General features: G+C 48.0%; 2 protein-coding genes and 1 pseudogene across 5 annotated transcripts in view; 1 reads left to right on the top strand and 2 right to left on the bottom strand.

The window, feature by feature from the left end:
• The window catches only part of Amz1 (archaelysin family metallopeptidase 1), a 31,138-nt gene extending 24,752 nt beyond the window's left edge, over positions 1–6,386 (top strand). For all 4 annotated transcript variants that reach the window (XM_085683485.2, XM_085683483.2, XM_085683490.2 and 1 more), the window contains 2 exons: positions 3,512–3,688; positions 4,991–6,386. In XM_085683485.2, the coding sequence (XP_085539611.1) occupies positions 3,512–3,688; positions 4,991–5,548 (735 nt within the window). In that variant the 3' untranslated portion in view covers positions 5,549–6,386. The remainder of the gene's footprint in view (positions 1–3,511; positions 3,689–4,990) is intronic.
• Positions 522–2,586, bottom strand: LOC146895501 (protein Spindly pseudogene; annotated as a pseudogene).
• Positions 6,387–11,233: 4,847 nt separating the features above from the next.
• Gna12 (G protein subunit alpha 12) overlaps positions 11,234–23,940 on the bottom strand; it is an 85,240-nt gene continuing 72,533 nt past the window's right edge. The window contains exons 3-4 of the mRNA XM_085683491.2: positions 15,357–15,407; positions 11,234–14,084 (exon numbers count right to left, since the gene is read on the bottom strand). Coding sequence (XP_085539617.1) covers positions 13,515–14,084; positions 15,357–15,407 — 621 coding nt within the window. The 3' untranslated portion in view covers positions 11,234–13,514. The remainder of the gene's footprint in view (positions 14,085–15,356; positions 15,408–23,940) is intronic.

Here is a 23,940-nt window from a genome sequence, read left to right as displayed (position 1 = left end):
CTATATGTCTTTGAAGTGTTTGAAGACCATTTATTTATCTAAAATATATCTGTAATATCTAGAAAACATGCCTAAAATATCTATAAAGTTGATTGTTATAAATAACTAACTACTAACCTGTGTTTCTTGATCATTCCAAATAGTTTTTAATAGCTTTCAAAACTAGAACTTGTTTGGGTGTTGTGTTCACCAAACTGCTTCCTGTTGTCTGTGGGTGGAAGACATCTTTAGGGTTTCTGAGAAAATCTGAGATACTGGCCAAGTCCTGGGATGACTAGTAGTGACCTCTGTTAATATATATCATCTGCCAAGATTCAGGAGGTCTTTCCTGATCAAGCCGTATTAACCTGGAAGGAATCCGCAGCACCTTATTTCCTATGGAAACAAAAACCAAAACTTCTCTTCCAAGCATTTTTTATTTCCATTTGACAAATACATTTTTTGACTTTCATTATAAAGTTAAGGCATTCCTAAAGTATGCAGGCTGGTTTATTTCAAAAGTTCCTTTCAATCCCATGTCTCTTAGCAGCTGGCCTGTGCTTATCAGCAATCAAAAAAATTCAAAATCCACACAATAGCACACATCTTTATGTGGCTTTTCTCTTTGACTGTCTCTTTAAAGACTTTATTATTTTTAATCTATTTATTCTATGACTGTCTATACCCTTTTTGTTAAGCCCATGCAGACTGCAAGACACGCTGGGACTTGTTCTCAGGGTTTTCAGTCTGAGCCTCTTTCACTGTGCATCATTTAGGCTTTTTTGACCGCCTGAGCCTTTAAACTGATAAGCAGTGTGGACCTCCGCTCGCTCCTCCTGCTTCTCTCGCCCTGAAGGCCAGGCATTAAGCTTGTGCTCAGTCTGAGCTGTGTTTCTGGAACTGCAGTCAACCTTCCTAGCTGTAGAAAGTGTTACAGTCCTGGCTGTCCTGGAACTTGCTTTGTAGACCAGGCTGGCCTTAAACTCACAGAGATCCACCTGCCTTTGCCTCCCGAGTGTTGGGATTAAAGGCATGTGCCACTACCGCCTGGCAAGGCAGAAACTTTAAAAAGAGCCATGAAATTTGAGCCTTATGTTGTACACCAAAATGTTATTTTATTTTAAAAATTCCTTTACTCTTTTGGAGGGCCACCACTCAGCTCTCAAATAAATCACTCAGAAACTAATTCCTTCTTATAAATGCCCAGCCTTAGCTTGGCTCATTTCTAGCCAGCTTTTCTTAAATTATGCCATTACCTTTTGCCTCTGGGCTTTTTTCTGTTCTTTTTTCTTCCTCAGTCGCTGGGTGCCTGGGTGGTTGACCCCTAGAGTCTTCCTCTCTTTGATCTTGCTCCTCCTCCTATGTCTTCTCTCTGCCTGCCAGCCCTGCCTACCCATTTCTGTGCTCTTGGCTGTTCAGCTCTGTATTGATCGGGTGTTTTAGACAGGCGCAGTAGCACAGCCAGATGCGGGCTCCTGTGGGGAGAGAGACTGGCTGTCCTCACTGCGGTGTTACTATGTCAGGCCGGGCTCTTTCTCCTCTCCCTGAAGGGACAGTCTAGAAACTTCTTCCCCAATGGCGCTGGCAGCGAGTGTTTCTTCTGGTGTGGATATATCCAGCGGCAGCACCTCACGCCTCTTTTTGAGTACAGGTATTTCAATTTTCTCTTTGACTTTGACTTTAATTCATCTAATTTCGCTCTCAGTTTCATATCGCACTTCCTGAAAGCTGCAGGCGTCTTTCATTTGCGAACTGTTTCGGCCCAGTACCTAGGGCCCGCTGGCTCTCAAATAATAACTCTGTATGGATAGTGCGCCCTTTGGGCCTTCGTTTTCTTATTTATCAAGCTTTAACTGAAGTAAATCTGCGTATTAGGTGCTGTCTTCTCGAGCACAAGGGTGGGCAGACGTGGAAGGCTTAGATTCCATACTTCCATGTAAATTTGGATATTTCTCCAGATTACTGATTTCACCTAAAGGTGTTTTATTATTTCATCGTTCTGTTCTAACATGGCAAACAGCCGTTCCTGCTGCTCAAATTCGGTTTGCAATCCCCTCATCCTCAGCAGCATGGAGGTTTGGAACTTCATTTTGTCCATCTGCTCTCGGGTGAATGCATTTGGCTACTTCAGTGACTGATATTTGACTTTCACCAAGCTGAGCTGAAGTGTGCGGCCCAGCTGCTCCTGAAGATCTTGAGTTTCTATGTGAGCTTTCTCTGAGGCTATGGGAGGACCCCGCTTCCTTCTCTCGCTCCTTTTTCTTAAACCCGGTCTACCTGGGGCATTAAGGAAGCATCGAAACATTCTAGTTCCTCTTGTGTGTCCTGCAGTTCTTACACACACACACACACACACACACACACACACACACACACGGTTTTTTGAGATAGGGTTTCTCTGTGTAGCTTTGGAAACTGCCCTGGAACTTGCTTTGTAGACCATGCTGGTCTCGAATTCACAGAGATCTGCCTGCCTCTGCCTCCTGAGTCCTGGGATTAAAGGCGTGCACCACCACCGCCTGGCTTGTTCACCTCTTCCTTGGGAGCTGTCTTCACACCTTCCATTTCAGTAAGCTCAGTCCAAAGAGCCAGCGCCTCCGAGGACATGCTACTGAGTCAGTAGCCCGAGCTCTTCTGGTTTGTGCGCGAGAACTTCCTCCTGATGGTCCAGCTTCTGCTTCAGCGGCTTCTCGCTGAACCTGGCTTCATCTAATTCCACTTTCAGTTTTTCTAAGTTACTTTTCAGGTCACTGACTTCCTGCCTGTGGCTTCTGTGCCGTTGCGTTTCTTACTGCTCCAGCTGCATGTTGTGCCGGAGTTTCCCAGCTTCACGTTCTAACACCCGGCTCTAGAGCTCAGCTTCTCTGTGACGGGCAGGCTTCTCTTGGCGATAACTCTCAGTCGTGGTCATCATTCCGCCATTGAGTCTGCCGCTCCTGAAAGGTACACGCTCCTGTGCTGTGCAGCTTTCCGTCCGCCGCTCCGGTTCACACTCCGGGCTTGTTTAGAAGCGGTCGCTCTGCCCAGCTGCCGGCCGTTCAGCTCTTTACTAGGCCAATCAGGTGTTTTCGACAGATAAAGTAACACGGCTTCACAGAGTTAAACAAACACCACATAAAAGAACGCAGCACATCTTTGCACCATTAAGACAATGTTCCATAGCATAGACAAATGTCACACATCTTAAAATAATATTCCACAACAGTCCCTCACTTTCCAGAGTGAGTACACCAAGGTTGCAAGACACCCCCCCCCCCCCCGTGTTCAAGGTCACACAGTCAGGAACCTACAGGGTCCTGGACGGGTCCCTGGGCTGGGCTGGGCTGGCTGGCTTCAAAGCCTCCTCAATCTGTGTGGCTTTTTAGAACCATTAAGGAGGATGCGGCTAGGGCAATGTGTGGATCGTGCCCAGGTAATCTTCATTCCCAAGGTGTTGGACATCTAGGGGTGGCCAGCTGGCTCAGTGGTCCCTGGGTGGGGGTTACAGGGTGCTGAGACTGTGAGGCAAAGTCGTGGTGTCATTTCCCCTCAGGTTACCTGCCATGAGCTATGCCACCTCCTGGGCCTAGGGAGCTGTCGGTGGCTCCGCTGCCTCCTGCAAGGGGCACTTAGCCTGGATGAGGCCATAAGGCGTCCCCTGGACCTCTGTCCCATCTGCCTGCGGAAACTGCAACACCTCCTGGGCTTCAGGCTCCTGGAGAGGTACAAGGTGAGTGTGTAGGTGAGGGTGGTCACCCAGAGGCAGTGGGACAGGGCAGGGTGCAAAGCCTGGATGTGTGTGGGGGACATGGATGCACCATCACTCCCGGGCACGGGGCTGCAGGTCTTGCTGGCAGATGACAGCATCAGGCTGCAGTGGGTGGAGGAGGGCAAGTGCAGATGGTCCCCCAAGAAGCTCTGTATTTACAGAGCTCAGATGGGGGCCCTCTTCCCCACATCTTCCCCATCCTTGCTTCTTGGTGGACACTGAGGCTCCTGTACCCAGACGCAGTGCAGCCCCTGGGAGAAAGGGGAAGCGTACCAAGCTGGTGTCCAGAGGGGCGGGCAGCCAGCCAGCGATGCCCTTTAGGCTGAGCTGGTGTGGGGATGCTGCCCTCTGCTGTCACCACGCAGTATTGCTACAAGCCTCCCCCCCCCCCCCAACCCTGTGAAAAGGCTTGTTTGCAAACTAGGACACTTGGCTCAGGGTTCCGAGATCAAAGGCGGCTTTTTTTTTTGAAGCCTACCTTTTGGTTAAAATTTTCAGTGCAGGGAGGAGATATTTCTGTGCAATAGCTGGCTATATTCAGCCCCTGGGCTCAGCTTACTCAGTGTGGGAAGCCTCCCTCCCCTCAGGTTTTTCTCTTTTTTAATTTTTATAAAGATTGATTTAGATTGGGTGTAGTGGTGCATGCCTTTAATGCCAGCACTCAGAAGACAGAGGCAGGTGAATCTCTGTGAGTTTGAGGCCAGCCTGGTCTACAAAGTGAGTTCCAGGACAGCTAGAGCTACACAGAGGAAGCTCATCTTGAAACCTTCCCTCCCTCACCAAAAAAGCTGGGTGTGGTGGCATGCATTAGCAACCCTAGTGCTGGGGAGGCAGAGACGGTGGACCCCTGAAGCTCGCTGGCTAGCCTGTCTAACTGTGGAGAGTTCTACAGTGAGAGCCTGTCTCAAAACACAAGGTGCCGGATAAGGGTGCTTGGTGCTGACCTCTGGCCTCCCCCCCCACTTGCACATGCACACACAAACACACAGACACAGAAACCCTTGCACAGACACACAAAGTTCAGATTGACTATAATCTTCATGTAATTTATCTCTAAGCAATGGCCGGTTCACAGCTAGCTTTCTGAGCGCCTGTGAAAAGTGCATTTCTGAGAGCTGGGAGGTCCAGCGCGACTACGGGCTGGACTCCAGTCCTCAGGCCCAGCTCAAGGGCCCTTGTGGCTCCAGCCTCCTGTTGGCCCTGGGGTGGTCCCCAGCAGCTCCCTGCCTAACCAGCAACCTCAGTTTATGTCTCTACCCACAGAGACTCCAGACTTGGACCCGAGTGACAGTGGAGATGTGGTCTGGACAAGAGACTGGGGAACCATCTGTGTCAGAGGAAACCCTGCCCTTCAGTGCTGACTCAGGCGTGGGCTGTGAGAGTGACACTGAGCCTGTGACCAGTCCATCAGAGCCAGTCACCCCTGACACGTGGAGTCATGCCTTCCCTGATGGGCCTGAACCAGGGTCTGAGGATGGGCTGAGCTCTCTGGTGGCCTCAGAAGTGTTGCTGAAACTCGGGGGCCCTGTGGAGGCCATTGAGGAGTATGGGCGGTGGCTGGATGCATGCATCCAGACCCTGGAGAGGGAAGGGGCTGAAGAGGAGTTGGTCCAGGTTGATGCAGCTGTGGACGCCCTAGGCCGGTGGGAGATGTTCACAGGGCAGCTCCCAGTCACCAGGCAGCACCTGCCCTGTGCCAAGGATAATGTGGGGCTGCGCAGGGTCCTGGGGGACAAGTTTTTTTCCCTGAGGCGGCGGCTGAGCTCTCGAAGACTTGCCAAGGCCAGTTCTTCCCACTGCCGCTGGGGGGCGGAGAATTAATGCAGCGAGATGGACCATCTGAAACAGTGAAGTCAGCTCCTGGTATTTTTTTCCTGAAGATACTAACCCACCATGCCTGCCCAGTGACTGAGGGTACTCTGGTATCTTTAGGATTAAAAGAAATGTCCCCAGAAGCTGAGGAAATGCTCCTTGGGTGCTTGACCACAGGGTCCCCATGTTATGGGGCCTGCAGCCATGGCTGAGAGGCAGGAGGTAGCCACATGCCTGCTTCTTCCCTACAGGAGGGGGCCTTGGTCTGTCAAATTACTCACAGCTGGAGCTCTGGACTACCCTGTGGCATGGGTTTTATGGCTACGTGTATGTTTCTGTCTCTGTCTGTGCACATGAGTGCAGCTGCCCACAGAGGCCAGAAGAGGGCGCCAGAATTCCTGGATGTCATTACAGGAAGTGGTGAGCCTATGTGGGAGCTTGCAATTGAACTCAGGCCCTCGGCAAGTACAGTGCACACCTTTAATGTCCGAGCCCTCTATCTATCCAGCACTGTGTCTTGGCAACCTTGTGTCACTCACATGGGGTGCTTTCTGCTCCTCAAGGCTGGCTCAGGTCTTTGTGAAGCTCCTGGAGAAATCTGTGCCCTGTCAGGTTGACCATTTCTCCAGACAGAAGTGGGGTGATGGGGTGACTATAAGCAGGTTCATGGGTTGTGCATGGAAGGCAGAGAGATCCTTTCTCCAACCCTGAGGCTGCTGCCTGTACTGTTGCTACCAGTTAGGCCAGTGTGGTGGTGGGGGCTTGCTCTTCTGTCTTCGATGGCATTTTTCCTGTCGCAGTCTATAAACTCCTGACGGAAGAATGGTGTTAAAATTATTCATCCACAGCTGTGTTTTCCCCCTTCATTTCTGTGTCATGTATTATTGAAGCTCTGTCACACACACACATACACACACACACACACACACACACAGAGTTTTCCTGAAGTGACCTGCATTGTTCTCCAATGTCCCAGCTGGCTAGCAATGCCAGTCTCACTGTCCCATTGTCTGAGGAGGAAGGAGCGTGGGGGTCTTGGCGAGTCAAGGGGAGTATGTGCATCTTGTAGGTAAGTGGCTGTGTTGGATCCCTAAAAGAGGGAAGGTTTGTTAGGGTCCATAGTTCCCGAGGTCACATCTGTGATGGGTTGGCTCTGTGGCTTTTAGGCTGTGGTGACATAGAACATCACAGTCGGGGAGAGCATGTGGAGAGATGCTCACCTTACAAAGGCCAGGAAGCAAAGCAGAAGGGGCCAGTGAACTATCCACCCTTTAAGGGAACATTCCTACTGATCCCTTCCTGCTGGGCTCTGTCTCCTATCACTACCCCCACCCCTCACGGTTTTTGTTTTTGTTTTTCCCTTTTTGGGATAAGGTCTCATTAGCCCAAGCTAGTTTCTATGTAGTCAAGGCAACCGTTTGTGGCCTTCCTGCCTTCTCAGCTTCATGCTGCTGAGTCCCGCACGTCCCCTGTGTCGTGTGCTTCCTTATGCTTTCTGGCTTTATTGGGTGAGCAGCAGAGCCTGGATCATGGCCATGGATACCTCCTCAGTTACCCTGATGTCCCCCTCTTCTACCTGAAGCCCAGGCTCACATCAGAGGGGAAGGCAGGACATCATTTTGTTCCTGTTCATGACAGAAACTGCTGGGGATGGAAGATGGGGTTTCACCTCATGGCCAGGGCATGAACAGGGAGGGGCTGTTGTCCTGGAATACTGTCCCTAGGCACAGACCTTTGTGGATAAGAAGACCCTCCAAAGTGCTTAAAAACACAGACATGCAGTGGGTTAGCTGGGGAGCTGGGTAAAGCTAAAAGTCCAAACTTAGATCCTGCTGAGGTTGAAGGGGATGCTAGAACATTCCTGGGATATACAAGAGGTCTGTGAACAGTGCCATGGTGAGCCACTCTGTGGATCCAACAGGCAGAGATAGACAGGGTTTGGAGGGACAGGTAGCTGTGCCCAAGTCTGCCTGGGAAGGACAGGAAAGGTTGGAAAGGTCTTGAAAAAGAGCGTGCGCATGTTCAGGCCAGAGGTCAATCTTTTTTGAGACTGGGTTTCTCTACACAGCCTTGGCTCTCCCGGAACTCGCTCTGTAGACCAGTTTGTTTTTGTTTTTTTATTTTAAAGATTTATTAATTATGTATACAGTGTTCTGTCTGCATGCCAGAAGAGGGCACCAGATCTCATTATAGATGGTTGTGAGTCACCATGTAGTTGCTGGAAATTGAACTCAGGACCTCTAGAAGTGCACCCAGTGCTCTTAACCTATGAGTCATCTAGCACCCCAGTCTGGGGCCTAATTCTGCCTCTCTCCCTAGTACAGAAATAAAAGGCTTGTGCCACTAGGTCTGGCCCATCTTGCTATTTTAAAAATATTTTTATTAATTGAGAATGTCTTATCTCGCTTTTTGAGACAGGGTCTCTCACTAGCCTGGAACTTGCCACGTAAGCTAGACTGACGCCAGTTAGCCCTTACAGAGCTGCCTGTCTCCACCTCTCCAGAGCTGGGATCATGTACCACCATGCCCAGCCTTTGTTCCTGGGGATCAAACTCGGGTCCTAAGCACCTTTTCTGGCTGAGATGGTATTTCTCTATCCCCTCAGGCTGAACCCTGCCATCTTGCTCAGCCTCCCACGTATAGACTGTGGGTGTCCACCACCATGCCTTGCCGTGCCTCTGAATGCAGGGAAATTGTTGTGTCCGCTAGCTCACTTCCCTTATTAAAATCTTGGCGTGTGTGAAGGGGCAGATGAAGGCACACGTGTTGTGGCATGCACATGGAGGTCAGAAGAAAACTTTCAGAAGTAGGTTCATCCCGTAGGTACTGGGGATTGAACTCAGGTCATCAGGCTTGCGTGGCAAGCACTTTTCAGCCATCTTGCCATGCCAGCCTCACACCACGCCACTATTTCATGGCTCCAGAACCTGAGGTAGTCCAGAACCACGTGAGGCTCAGCAACATGGAGTCGAGTGAAATTTAGGCTGTTGGCCCTGCACGAGTCCTCTGCCTTCGTCCACTGTGTTCTTTGAACTCTGTGAGAAATTAGGCAGAATAAAGAAATGCACAGAAGGCTGGGGATCTGCACCCTGACTCTCAGGCATTCCCCACTCAGCTCTGTTAAAGCTTCTGGAAGCTTCCACACACTTACCTCTCCACAGGGTGGGAAGCTGGAGGTACACTAAGCAGAACAAAAATCAGGCCAGTGAGATGGATCAGTAGGTCGTGTGAGCCTGACAGCCTGCGCTTGATCTTCTGTGTAAATGTGGAAGGAGAGAATTGATCCCAAAGTTGCCCTCTGACCTTCACACACATGCCGTGGCATACTTGCACACATATGCAATAATAAAAATAATACTAATAAAACAAAGACCCCTGGGGACTCAATCCCTCTGCAGCCTGAAGCAGGGGGCCTGTAACCTGCCAACTATTACAGGGAACACGGTATGCTGGGTGGGGCTGAACCCACAGTGACCCCCAGATGTTTCTTGGAAATTGCCTTTTAAAACAAGCCTCTCGACTTAAAGCTTGTTTTCATTTGCCTCTTACCCAAGGAGCTGAGCTCAAAAATAAACCTGAGTTATTTTGGGCTCCAGCCGGCAATGAGCGGTGATGCTGGGGAACGCTGAGCCAGGAAGGGCTCCAGCCACTGTCCATTGATCCTTTGCATTTCTTGCAGCAGATTTCAGAAGCTGGGTTCTTGGGCTGGGGATGTTGCTCAGTTGGTGGAGTGTGTGCTTAGCATTCAGGAGGCTCTGGGTTCCACTGGCAGTACTGGGTTATATAAACCAGGCTTGGTGGTACCCAGCTATAATAATCCCAGCAGTCAGGAGATGGAGGCAAAAGGACCAGCAGAAGTTCAAGGTCATTCTTAGCTACTCAGCAATGAGCAATTAGAGGTCACTGTGGTATACATGAGATCCTATCTACTCGAGCGTGAGGACCTGAGTTCAAATCCCAAGAGCTCACATAAAAAGCCATGCATGGTCAGGAATACCTGTGAACCTAGAGCTGTGGGGTGGGAGAAGTGGGGAGACAGGAGGCTCACTGGGTTTTGCTGGGTGCCAGGTGAGATCCAGGTTCAGTAGAGACCCTATCTCCAAACAGATTGCCAACAGGCCAAATTTATCTAGACAGTCCATTGAGACTTCCCAAGTGTGTCTAGATTTGAGCAGTAGATAATTAAAACTAATTGCCACACCAAGGACTGAATAAAAAGAAGAAAGCCAGTGACTGAGACCTTCAGTTCCATGAACAGCTCTGCCAAGACTGTGAATGGATGGGACCATGTTCCTTTGGGTAGATCACACAATAAAGGTGACAAAGTGACGGCTGGAACAACCCTCTTTTATTCTGCCCACCAGTGCTAGGGCTAGAAAAGCAAGCCCCTAACCACCATGCTTCCCGGCATTGCTATGGTACTCCCTGGCAGAGGCTGGAGTCTCCACTACCACGAGCTCACGTAGCTCTTTGGTTGGCTCTCGGTGCTTCTGTGAAGCGAGCCACCCACTCCTTTGTTATTTAGTGTGGGGTACACATGTCCATCTGCATGAGCAAAGGCCAGAGGATGTCCAGTGCCCTGCCTTACCACTCTCCCTCATCGCAGGGTCTCACTAGGAGCAGTGCTGGTGGCCAGCAAGCACTAGTCCCAGTCCTCCAGTGCTAGGGGTGTAGGTGACAGTTTATGTAGGTGCTCCGAAATTGAACTCCGGTCCTGTTGCTCTTAAGAGCCACCTCCCTGGCCCCTTTGGAGTTGGTCTCATGCATGCCAGGCTTTGACTGTGTAAGCAGCAGTAGATGGCCTTGAACTCCTGCCTTCTTCTGCCTCTACCTTCCAAGGTGTATGACACCGAACCTGGATAAGGGCACATTTTAATGTACAAATCACATGTGTTTGGGGGCTTTCATTTGAAAATAGCATTTAGGATGGCTCTCTGAGCTGCCAGGCTCAGGTACATGGAACTGAAATTTGCAGTAGTGAATCTTCAAGTAAGGAAGGCTGTGCTTTTGAGATGGAAAAAGGAGAAAGTGAGTGTAGCTTTGCTTTGAGACAGTAACCAAGGACTCCTTCTGATCAACATCCAGAGGTGTGAAGGCCAAATCTTCAAGCCTGATCCACCCAATCAATGTCAACACTGGTGTGAAGTAGAGGGCAGCTGGCCCTGAGCTACTACTGCCCTAGGGGAGCCCTAACAAACCATAACCAGTTCAGCCTCTGAGCTGGCCAGTCACAACCCATGGGTTTGCTTGTTATTACTTTTGTGTGTGGATATGCATGTGTAGGTCATCCTTGGGGCTGTTCACCATGCTTACTGAGACAAGGCATCTTACTGGGGCCTGAGGCTTCCTGGGTCCCTGTCCCTGCTTCCCCAGGGCTGGGGTTACAGATGCACACGCCACTCATGGCTTTTCATGTGGGTGCTGGGGGTCACACTCAGGGTCTCATGCTTGTATGGAAAGCAGTTTTCTGATTGGGCCACCTTCCCAGATTTCTTTTACTATTATTTTTATCTTATCAAAGAAGTAGGGAAATCTTAAGACTAGATATCCTAGACAGCTCTAAATTACAGAATGAGTCAAGAACTTTGAAATAATTTCTGTACAGGAGTTAATTAAGAACACCTCTCAGAATACCTCCCACCCCACTCCAGCCCATCCTTTAACATCTATAGTCTAAGTAGGCAGGAAGCAATCTGATTTTAGGAAGTTTATTGTTACATTTATTTATTTATTTATTTTTTGCAGTAATAGAGGAGGCACAATACCTTCTGCTTCTCCAACACTGCAATAAAAAGGACAATAGTCAAGGGTAACAGTGAAATTAAAATAAAAAAAAATACAAAAGCCTAATGTCTGGGAGACAAACGACTACAATCTATGTGTAGAGACTTGTAAATGATTTCAGCCTCGCCCTGCAAACACTGTCTCCTTTTCCGATTGCACCACTTCACGGATCACAGAGTAGGGGCATCCTAACAGAGAGGACATGGCCAGGCTCAGCTCACCAGGACGGTGGGCCAGAGGCTGAGCTGGTCCAAGCTGCTGGGCCTCTGGCCATCCACCTGCTCAGCTAGTTGGAATTTCACATCTTGCAACTCACATGCTTCCAGCTTTGAAAGTGACTGGTACATATGTCAGGCTGTCAGAGGGACAGCACTCTTCCCTGACAACCCCACCACTCACCTCAGTCACAGCGACCTCCAACAGTGGCTGGGGAACAGCTTGTGTCTGCTTGGGGTCTCGGCCCTGACTGAGATACAAGGGGCACATGGCACCTGGCAAGGATGCCTTCTGTGTGCAGACCTAAGATCCCCAAGGAGCCCCACATGGTTGCTAGCCACATCCCCTCAGCCCATGAAGACTTGGTGAAGCAGGCAGAATGGCTGTTTTCTTCCCAAAGGAAAGAGCCAGAAGCTCAGCAAATGCTGATATAATTCTTGAGCAAAGAGAGTGAGAATAAGTGAGCAAGAAACTGACTGTTATTTCCTAATCAGAGCACTGCAATAGTGGGGTTTCAGAAGCAGCCCCCCCCTCCTGGTTTAGCATCTGCTCCAAGAATCCTATTTGTCTGGTTGCTGAAATGAGCCAAGACTGGGATGCAACAGGGACCAAGTATCAGGAGCAGTGTGGCTGCAGACAGGGCTCTTGGATGTGTTAGTGAGCCAAAGGACACTCTGGGGCTAGAGATCTTCTTTTGTTTCAAATGCTAGGAAGTTATAAGCCCCACCCTAGCCCCTAGAGAATAATTAATGTACTGAGGGTCAGGTCTGGAATGCAACAGATTGTAAAACAGTATGATACCTGCCAGAAAGCTGGACAGGACAGGCTGAAATGCAGCAGGTTGTGCTGATGTCCCCAGCCTTCTACATCCTCATGGACCAGAGTGCAGAGGGTGCCTATTGGCTCTGTGTGCACAGTAACAGAAGGTGGCCTGCCAACAATTCTGAGAGCAGAGAGCACTGTGTGAAGGCAACGGTGAGGGATGGTATGTAGAGCCCAGGGCTTCTCCTGAAGGGCTAGGCTAGTGGCTGGGGCCCACCAAGCAGCCAAGGCATGAAGATGCTCTAGAGCCACAGAGCATCTCTCTGGCCTGCTTTCAGAACCCAGGACAGGGGAGGCTACATGCCACCAACTGTCAAGTAAGGCATAGGAGCCATGTACAAGGCCACTTGGTTATGTGTCTTTGCCATTGGATGTGGAGGGATGGGGGAAGGAGTAGAGAGCACCACTATGTGTACAAAGGCTAGCCACAGTCACTCCAGAGGCCACCTCTCCACACCGTGCCCTGCTGGGCATGCAGACAAGGTGAGTGGCTGCTGGGGCGTTAACAGCTTCATAGCTCCCACCTTGTTCTCTACAGCAGGGAGTGGGCTCACCTGGTTCGGCTCCTTGGCTCATCCTGATATGCCTGGAGTGGGGACTCAGGGTGTTGGCACAATTTTAAAGGCAGTGTGTTCACTTTGGGGGGTGGCACTGTGGCCTGAGCTTGGACACTCTGAGCTTAGCAGCATCACATGCCCCTCTATGGCCTAATGTGAGGCTAAGCTTCCGAGTTAGTGTGTCTCAGTGAGGACCTGCATGTCACAAGGTAGAGCTGCCTTTAAGGCCAGCTGGGTTTGTGTTTCTGTCATTAATGAGAGCACGTGTGTGCCTGAACCTTGGTTAAGTTGTGTCAGCAAGGAATGATTTCTACAAGGAGGGAGAAAGCTGTGTTACCAGGTTTTACAGATCAACACCAGAGCGATGGCATGGATTCAGTAGTTTCACAGTCCCCGGATTCAGTAGCTATCACTGACACTCCTACGTCCTCTTGCCTGGAGCTCGCGGGTGTGGCTGGCAGTCCAGCATTCTTGAGCCAGGTATTAAATGGTGTGGATTCGAGATGCCCACTGCAGGTCCATGCAGGCGACGACACACCAGAGACATGTGACCAAGGGCCATGGAGGCCACGAGAGGACGGCAGAGGGGCTGTCTCTCACTGCAGCATGATATCTTTCAGGTTCTCCTGCAGGATCGTGTCCTTCACAGCATGAAACACGAAGCGGATGTTCTCGGTGTCTATGGCAGTGGTGAAGTGGTGGAACAGGGGCTTGCTGCGGTTCCGACGCTTCCTGTCAAAGCACTGTACCAGGTAGCGCTGGACGTCCTCCAGCCGGTGTGGGTCACCCTTGAAATCTGGGAAGTGCTTCTTAATGCTCACTGACTTCACCTTCTCCACCAGGAGGTCCATCTTGTTGAGGAAGAGGATGATGGAGACATTGAAGAAGAGCTTGTTGTTGACAATGGTCTCAAAGATGTTCATGGACTCCACTAGCCGGTTGGTGCGCCTGTCCTCCATGAGGACCTGGTCATACTCACTCGATGACACCATGAACAGGATCGACGTGATCCCATCGAAGCACTGGAACCATTTTTGGCGTTGTGACCTCTGGCCACCCACATCCACCATTTTAAACGGGATTTTCTTTATAACGAAGTCATGTTCCACGATTCCCTTGGTGGCCTTTCTGGCCAGCAGGATGTCTTGCTTACTGGGAAAGTAGTTCTGGAAAACGTGAGGAAGGGAGATATTTGAGAAGGAAGAGAAACAGGAAAGAATGAGCAAAAAAATGCCGGCAGAAGGACAGGCTGCAGGAGAAAGATACAGGAACTTTCGCAAGAACATTTAACTCAACACCAAAAGCAAGTCTCACTAACAGAACTATAAATCCAGCTCACAACAAAGCCACGAGATTAAACACCTCATTTCACAGTGAATACAGGCTCTCTGGCTTAAGGGAGAAAGGCCAGAATCTTCAGTTGAGCCTTGTATAAAATCTTGTCCGTCTTTTCCACCAGAAGAAATTAAACATCTCTTTCATTTACTTCTATACCAAAGATACTGTTTAGTTTTCTAGCTTTCAGAGCACATACATTCTAAAATCTTTCCATTGACAAACCCCTTTGATTCTGTATTTTGAAGGCCTCAGGGACCAGAACATTTGTCCACTCATGTCATAGCCTCACCAAAAAGTCAACAGGCTGTGACCAACACTGGCTGGAGAGTAACTTACTAGTCACAGGGAATAGACAATATCTCTTCATTATACTATGAGGATAGACCAGTGAGATCCACACTAAGACACTCATATGGGTGAGGAATAATAATAATAATAATTTTAGTCAATAAATCAAAAGGGGGAGAAAACCCAGCACAGAGGAGAAAATCTACAGACAACAGACATTTACATGCTGGAGGTCACAATGGCGGTACGGATGTGCTTTTCAGTTTTGTTAGCCATGTACACTGATCTTATTTTTGTGTTTTATTGAGACAGGGTCTCCCAGGCTGGCCTCTAACTCTTGACCTTCCGGCTTAGGCCTGCTGAGTGCAGGGACGCCATTCCACCAGACCAAGAACGAAGAAACTGTGAGGAGGCAGTGACAATGGAGATGTTCTTGGGCAGGCAGACAGGCAGGCAAGTTGCCGAGGCTGGTTGTGAATGATCACTTTACCTAGGGTCTCACCACACTGCTTCCCTTGGCATATGCTAGAACTCTCTACCAGAATAAGTGACAGGAAGTCTCCTTTGGCCCTATCCCTAGCCAATGTTTGTCACAGGGAATGGGCTGAAGCCATTCTCACAGGGCGATTTCTTCCCTAAGACCAGGTATGTAGAGCTGAGCGGGATAAAACAGATGAACAGTTTACAGAATTAGATGTTATGAGCTGCCTGGTTCATGATGTTGCTGGAGCCGCTGTCTGCTTTGGTCTCCACATCAGGTTTTCAAACCCTGGATGGTAGACTGGGGTGGCAAGGAAATGGGGGCTACTCACCAGCTGGCCAATCCGGTCTAAGTTATCCAGGAAGTACTTCACTGATTCACCCTGTCATGAAGAGAAACAGTCACAGCTCAGTCTTGATGGAGGAAGCCACAGGAGCGGATGGAAGGGTGGAATGGGGGTGGGGGTGGGGGTGGGGGATGACGGCTGGGCTGTTCTGTTGCAAATAGGAAAGCAAGGTCTAGGAAGGAAGGAAGAGTGTCTGCGTGTGCTTGGTTTTCTGTTAGTTTGACACAAGCTAGAGTTATCTAGGATTAGGGACTAGTCATTGAGGGACAAGCAACTGAGGGGTGCCTCCATTAGATTGTCCTGTGGCAAATCTGGGGAGCATTTTCTTGATTAATGATATATGCGATGTGGGAGCACTGAGTGCACTGTGGGTGGTGCCACCACTGGGCAGACAGTTCCTGAGTTGTATAAAAAAAGTCGATGAGTAAACCAGAAGTGAGACAGTAAGCGGTGGTCCTCCATGGCCTCTGCATCAGTTCCTGTCTCCAGGTTCCTGCCCTGACTTCCCTTAGTGATGGACTGAGAGGTGAAGTGTAAGCCTAAGAAACCCTTTTCTCCCTCAGGTTGTTCTGAGTTACAGCAATGGGAAGCAACATAGGACACAGAGGTAGTTTACAAGATAATACAAGCTGGGCGGTGGTGGCACATGCCTTTAATCCCAGTACTTGGGAGGTAGAGGCAGATGGATCTCTGTGAGTTAGAGGCTAGCCTGATCTACAAAAGCTAGTTCCAAGACAGGCTCTAAAGCTACAAGAAACACTGCCTCAACTCCCCCCCCCCCAAATAATACAGGTGTTGATGGTACACATCCATAATGCCCACTCTTGGGAAGCTGAGACAGGATTACCACAGTTCAGGGCCAACCTGGACTACACAGTGAGTACCATAGGCTTATAGAGCAATACCCTATTTCAGAAAAACAAAACAACCACCACACAAAAATAATTCTTGAACCCCACAACTTAAAAAGAAAAAGCTGCTTCAAGGGCTGGAGATGTGGCCCAGTGCTAGAGTGTTTGATTAGCATGCAGCATGAAGCCCTGAGTTCCACTCCTAACACCATACAAACTGGGTATGGTAGGCACACCTATAATCCTGATCTATAGAGTCATTTTGCAGCCAGCCTGTGATATGAGAGACCCTGTCTCAAAACAAGCAAGTCAACAAAACAACTGTTATTCTGGCAGCTCCAGCCCCAGATTCAGATTCTTCTTGGTACTTCCCTGCAGCCTTCTGGTATAGAGATGGTGGATATGGACACCTCCAGGCCACACCAGTAAAAAGGACTAGGGCTAGAAGTAAAACCCAGGCTGCTGTGTGATTTTGCTTCTGACACACATGGCCCAAGGGGCTTTGGGTGATGTCTGTAGAAACATTAAGTCTTGAGGAGAAGGGACAAGGATGGGCAATCCAATTTCTAGAAGTTCTCTGTGATTTACGACCCAGAACAAGGAGAATCTTTAGTGATGAATCCCTCTTCTGGGCCACTGAACAACCAATGCCCATGTGTGGATCACTAATGGCCCTGCCCTCTAACTGATGTAATGGCACTCACAGGGTCCTAGAGGAACCAAGAGGTTGCTATGTGGTGACTAAAGGGACTGTCACATATGTGTGTTGGGGGTTACAGCATGCAAAGCTTCCTTTAGAAATCAAAGGCTGGGCTAGAAAGTTAGCTCAGTGGTAAGAACACTTATTGCCATGACTGATGATGGCTACTGAGTTGGCTCAGTGGTGAGAGCACTTGTCACAGCTGATGACCTGAGTTTGATCCCTGGAACCTATGGAGGTAGAAATTGAAAACTGACTCCACAAAGTTTCCCTCTGACTTCTACATGTGTGCCACAGCATGCATGTGCCTGTGTGCGCATACACACACAAAATAAATGTAGTAACAATAATAATAATAATAAAAAAAGCAAGCAAGCTGAAGACTGGAAAACAATTCCTCCATGAATCCCAGAATGTGGCTCTCTAAATTCCATGAGAACCTTAGTCTTAGAGATGACAGTGGGCCTGGGCTCGTCTGTCACCTTCACTTTGTGCATTCTCAATAAGTGTGCACACATGGGCAACAAGACAGCACTGAGATAAAAATTATTCTTGCCCATCAAAATCCCAGCAAAATTCTTCAAAGACCTCGAAAGAACGGTACTCAACTTCATTTGGAAAAGCAAAAAACCCAGGATAGCCAACAATCCTGGAAATAAAAGAACTTCTGGAGGCATCACCCTGACTTCAAATTTAATTACAGAGCTACAGTACTGAAAACAGCCTGGTACTGGCATAAGAACAGACAGGAGGAACAATGGAACCGAATAAAAGACCTGGATATCAATCCACACATCTTCAAACACCTGATCTTTGATAAAGAAGCAAAAAATATCAAATGGAAAAAAGAAAGCATATTTAACAAGTGGTGCTGGCATAACTGGATATCAACATGTAGAGAAATGAAAATAGACCCATATCTATCACCATGCACAAAACTCAAGTCCATATGGATCAAAGACCTCAACATAAAGCCAGCCACACTGAACCTTATAGAAGAGAAAGTGGGAAGTACACTTGAACACATTGGCACAGGAAACCACTTCCTAAATAGAACCCCAGCAGCACAGACACTGAGACAAACAATTAATAAATGGGACCTCCTGAAACTGAAAATCTTCTGTAAAGCAAAGGACATGGCCAACAAGACAAAATGACAGCCTAGAATGGTGAAAGATCTTTACTAACCCCACATCAGACAGAGGTCTCATCTCCAAAATATACAAAGAACTCAAGAAATTGGACACCAAAAGATCACAAAATCTAATAAAAAAATGGAGTACAGACCTAAACAGAGAACTCTCAACACAGGAATCTAAAATGGCTGAAAGACACTTAAGGAAATGTTCAACATCTTTAGTCATCAGAGAAATGCAAATCAAAACAACTCTGAGATTTCATCTTACACCTCTAAGAATGACCAAGATCAATAACACTGATGACAACTTATGCTGGAGAGGTTGTGGGGAAAAGGGAACACTTCTGCATTGCTGGTGGGAATGCAAGCTATACAGCCCCTTTGGATGTCAGTGTGGCGATTTCTCAGAAAATTAGGAAATAACCTTCCTCGAGACCTAGTAATACCACTTTTGGATATATATCCAAAGGATGCTCAATCGTGCCACAAGGACATGTGCTCAACTATGTTCATAGCAGCTTTATTTGTCATAGCCAGAAACTGGAAACAACCTAAATGTCCCTCGATCGAAGAATGGATAAGAAAAATTGTGGTACATTTATACAATGGAGTACTACACAGCAGAAAAAAATAATGACAGCTTGAATTTTTCAGGAAAATGGATGGAGCTAGAAAACATTATTTTGAGTGAGGTAACCCAGACACCAAAAGACAATTATCACATGTACTCACTCATAGGTAGTTTTTAAACATAAAGCAAAGAAAGCCAGCCTACAAATCACAATCCCAGAGAACTTAGACAACAATGTGGACACAAAGAGAGACTTACATAGATATAATCTACATGGGAAGTAGAAAGTAGAAAAAGACAAGATCTCCTGAGTAAATTAGGAGCATGGGGACCTTGGGGGAGGATTGAAAGGGGGAGGGGAGAGGCAGGGAGGGGAACAGAGAAAAATGTAGAGCTCAATAAATATCAATTAAAAAAACAAAAAATATTCTTTTACTTTATGCTTCAAAGAGTGCATATATGTGTGTATGTACACATGCACATGTGTGGAGGCCAAAAGACAATCTTGGGTGTCATTCTCCACTTCCTCTAAAACAAAGTACCTCAATATTCTGGAGATTGGTTGAAATGGTCAGTGAACCCCAGAGTTCTTGCTGTCTCTGCCTACAGATGCTGGGATTACAGGCATGTGCCACCACTCAAACTCAGGTCCACATGCTTGTGAGGCAAATAAATACTATGCCATCTGAGCCACCTCCAAAGCTACACATTCTAGGTCCTCGACAAGTAAAAACCACGACAGGGCATCCATTACAGCTTGTGATTTGCTGACAAAAAGTTGAGAACAGGGTTCACCAACCTCTAAATCAAGTTTTTCTTTCTTTTTTCCTTTTTTTATTTAAAGATTATTTTTTTATGTTCACGGGGGGTTTTGCCTGCATGTATGTCTGTGTGAGGATGCAAGATCCACTGGAACTGGAGTTACAGGCAGCTGTGAACTGCCATGTGGGTGTTGGGAATTGAGCCCAGGTCCTTTGGAAGAGTGGCCAGGGCTTTTAACCTCTGAGCCATCACTCCAGTCCCTGTTATTTTGTTTTTAAAACCTTTGAGATATGGGGGTGGGGTGGGGAATCTCATGTTGTAGCCTAGGCTGGTCTGATCTAATGATCCTCCTGCCTCAGCCTTCTCAGTGCTGAGATGACATATGTGCACACGAAGCCTGGCCCTTGTTTGTCTGTCTCTCTGTCCTTTGCCCCAGATGGCCCAGAGGAAGAGGTGAACAGTCACTTCCTTCCTGCTCTAGAGAGAAGGCCACAGGGATGACTCAAAGAGAGGATTTTGTTCCCAGGATTGCAGCTGAAGGTCCCCCTGACCCAGCCCCCACGATAAGCAGCAAAGGCGGCCCTGATGGTTGGCAACCAAGATCTGAGGTGAGAGGAGGCACTTGAGGTCCAGAAACAAGCTCTTGCGTCTCCAGGCAACACGGGCTCCTCACACAGCAGTTCCCCCCTCTATGCAAGGAAGCCACTGTCAAGAGGCCAAGTGGCTCAGCCCCTGTGCTGACTGTTCCCTCTCCTGGTCCTGATCACACATCCCCTCCCCCAACACAAAGACAGGAAGCTGCTGGATCACAGTGATTCCACCACGTCATCCCAAGTAGCCTGGACTGGGGTGACAGCTTACAATTGGAACCACTCCCTCTTGGTTCTACTGAGGCAGTAGCATAAGCACGCAGAAGAAGGAGTCCATATCTGGGGCTTGTGTGTGTGTGCATGTGTGTGTGTGTGTGCTTGCACACATGTATGGAGGACAAGACAGTCTTGGGTATCATCCTTAGGAACACTGTCCACCTTCTCTGATCAGGTCTCAATGGTATGGGGCAGTCTTTGTGTATGCTTTCAAGGCTGACTACTGTTAGACATGTCCCTGTTGCTAGCTTAGGTGGTGGCATCAGCAAAGGAAGGAGACGTCCCTGTTTAGCGCAATACGTGGCTGGGGATTAGTGGTACAGCATAGGTGTGATGTGCACAGGGGCGTTGGAGGACACAGTCAAGGTGGTAGGTAACAAGGAGCTGAGGATGTTCTTTATTGACAGCTACCAAAAAATGGGGACATCAGTCAGTCACAGAACTTAGATGAGGGCACATATGACACTTGAACTGCTGAGGACCTGAGAGTACAGTCCTGTCCCTACCCTTTGTGTACTTCACTACACCACCTGCACAGCAGGCATCTTTGGCTTTAAGTTGCTATATAGTGGCTGTTTGCTATCTAGCTATAGAAAGCAGTATTTTAGGGATAGTAAACTATGAGCCATGAAAGAAAATGTCATGCTCCCTAGTGTGCCCTCAGCCCCAGCAGTCCCTTGAGTTTCAGAGGTCCTGTTTACTGCATAAAGATACATATCTTCAGCCCTTCAAACCCCTTAAGAGACTCTTTTTTGTACCTTTTTTTTTGGGGGGGGGGGACAGGGTCTCACCATACAGCTTTGGCTGTTCTGGAATTTGCTATGTAGACAGGCTGACCTTGAACTCAGAGAGATCTATTTGCCTCTGCCTCCTAAAGGCTGGGATTAAATGTGCATGTCACAACACCTGACTTTCAAAAGTTTATTTTTCTGTCTGCCTGTGTACACCACTGTGTGTGCATGTGTGTCAGAGGACAACTTGTAGGAGTCGGCTCCAGGGACTAACTGGAGCCATCTCAGCAGCCCAATGTGTGTCTTTCTTTGTTTTTATTTTTGGGGGTACAGTTCAAGACAGGGTTTCTCTGTGTAACAGCTCTGGTTGTTCTGGAACTAATTCTGTAAACCAAGCTGGCCTCACACTCAGAGATCCACCTGCCTCTTCCTGAGTGTTGGGATTAAAGGTGTGTGCCACCACTGCCCTGCACGATGTATGTTTTTCAAGGCTGACTTTGTCAGGTATTTCTCCTTTCCTAGCTTAGTAACCCCTAGACTGCCTACTGTCTAGCACCTGTCTAGACCTGGTCCCCAGCAATGAGAAAGACCCACCCACAGGCAGAATTGCTAATAAGCAATCAGCAAACCCCACAGCCTGCTGGGAAGTTCTAGCCTTGAACAAGGGTGAGTCAGCACCTGTTTCTTCAGCTCCTGGAAAGCCCCTGAATTTTTACCCTATTCCCAAATAGGGCAGACTTGGAGCCCAAAACACTCAGTAGCTCAAACTTTCAATAATCCTTGCATTAGAAATAAAAACTGAAGAAGTACACCCCACCCCCCACTGCTAGAGGCTGGACTAGAGCCTCACATGCTAGGCAAGGATCTACCTCTAAGCCCTAGCCACAGCCCTCTTTAGAGTTTTCATTTTGAGTCAGGCTTTGGCTAAATTGTCCAGGCTAATCTTAATCTTGCAGTCCTCCTGTCTTGGCTTCCAGAGCAGCTGGGATGACAGGCCTGTGCTGTCAGGTTTAGCTCTGAGAACATTTTCAAAGCCAAGAATATACATATCTAGTGTGGAATCAGAGCAACGACACCCTGACATTTCTCACAGGTGAGAGGGGATGAGCAAGTGGGGGCTGGCTTGTTAGTGGTGAGAACGTAATTTTGACCCTGAAGAAGTCTCAGGAACCAGGAACTTGCTAGGAGAGCCACTGGTCCGCAGAGGATGGTTTGTACAGCCTAGTGTCAAATGACCACCTCTGAAGTTCAGGGGACACTCAGCTCAGCCCTGCCATTAATTAACATAACACCACAGGCATGGAGGTTACGATCATCATATGGATAAAATACACCTCAAAAAATGTAATATTTGCCAAGTCAGGGCAAAGCTTTTCTTTTTGGGGGAGGGTGGTGGTGGCAGAGTCTCACTCTACTGTAGCCTAGGTTGGCATCAAACTCAGAAACAACCCTGCTATACCCAGATAGTAACATTTCTGTTCCTGTTTGCTTGTTTGAGTCAGGGTCTCATGTAGCCCAGGGTGGTCTCCAACTCTCAAGAGTGCTAGGATTACAGGCATGTGCCATCATGCCTGGCCTTACAAGTATTTATACACATAAAAGTAAAACACAGACAAAACTGAACACAACATTAGTTATAAAAATTAATAGACAAGTGAGACATGGTGGCACAAACCTACAATGCTGGCTCTTAGGAAGACTGAGCCAGGGGCATCCTGGGTTCAGCCTAGGATACACAGAGAGGCCCAGCCACAGACACTAACAAGAGGCCAAAGCAAACCTCCCTAATGCATGTACCATGCTTCCTAGGAGCCAGGCATCAGCTGAGGCCCTCTGCTGTTACTAGCTTTCTGCAATGTGAGAGGCAGGTGTCACTGCCCTTCAGCTACAGACTCCAAAATGAGGAGGTTAAGGAGTTAGGCCAGGTGCAAGCTGTATGCTCCCATAGTTTACCAGTTAGCAATATTTAGGTGACAAAACACAAGAAAGAATAAGGAAGAAATGCCCCGAACTCAGGACAAGAGCTCTGTTGGCTGGGGGTTGTGGTATTTGTGGAGTTTATTCTAAATTTTCACTCAGTTATGGGCCCTGAACTATTTGACTACTCTTAAAATTTGTACATGCTTTCACACCAGTTTTTTTAGTTATCCAGGATGTGACAAGTATTTATATATACTTCATTATTTTTAGCTTATTTACTATTATTTTTGTTATTGTTGTTTGTGCACATGCAGGCGCATGAGTGTTAGATGAGTTGGTTCTCTCTACTGTGAATTCTGGGCATCAAACTCAGATCAAGTAGCTTGCATGGTTGAGTTGAGTTCCACCAACTCAACTAGCTCTCCAGTCCCCACATTTAACTTTCTGTTTGGCCAACTTGCCTTCCTGGAACAAACTCTATTTGACCATGACTCACTGTATGTATGTATGTATGCATGTATGCATGTATGTATGTATGTATGTATTATGAATGTATATGTGCCTGTATACGTGTGTATATATGTGTGGAGGTCAGAGACCAACTTTGGATGTCAAAACTATTCTACCGTTTTCTAGCTTCTGTTTTTTTCTTTTCTGTTCTACCTTATTATTTGAGACAAAGTCTCTCACTGAACCTAGAGTTCACCACTTTGGCTAGGCAGGTTGGTCAGCAAGTTCCCAGGGTCTGGCAGTCTAATTCTGCAATCCTTAATTTGAACTCAGGTCCTCATGCCTGTGCAGCAAGCACTTTATCCACTGAGCCATCCCCAGCCCCTATTTCTTATTAAGCTTTTTTTTTTTTTTCTTTTGAGATAGAGTTTAGTCCAGGCTGGCTTGGATCTTGTGATCTCCTTGCCTCAACTTTCTGAGTGCACAGACCACCATGCTTAGTCAAGAGGCTATTTTCTTACCAAAACTACTCAGGTCTACTCTAAGATGACTTTCTGGCATCCCCACGTCATTTGTTTCC

Source organism: Myodes glareolus, chromosome 2 (assembly GCF_982192425.1).
Source record: "Myodes glareolus chromosome 2, mMyoGla1.1, whole genome shotgun sequence".
NCBI lineage: Eukaryota > Metazoa > Chordata > Mammalia > Rodentia > Cricetidae > Myodes > Myodes glareolus.
The sequence above is the reverse complement of the archived record's forward strand: the minus strand, read 5'-3'. Positions and strand labels throughout refer to the sequence as shown.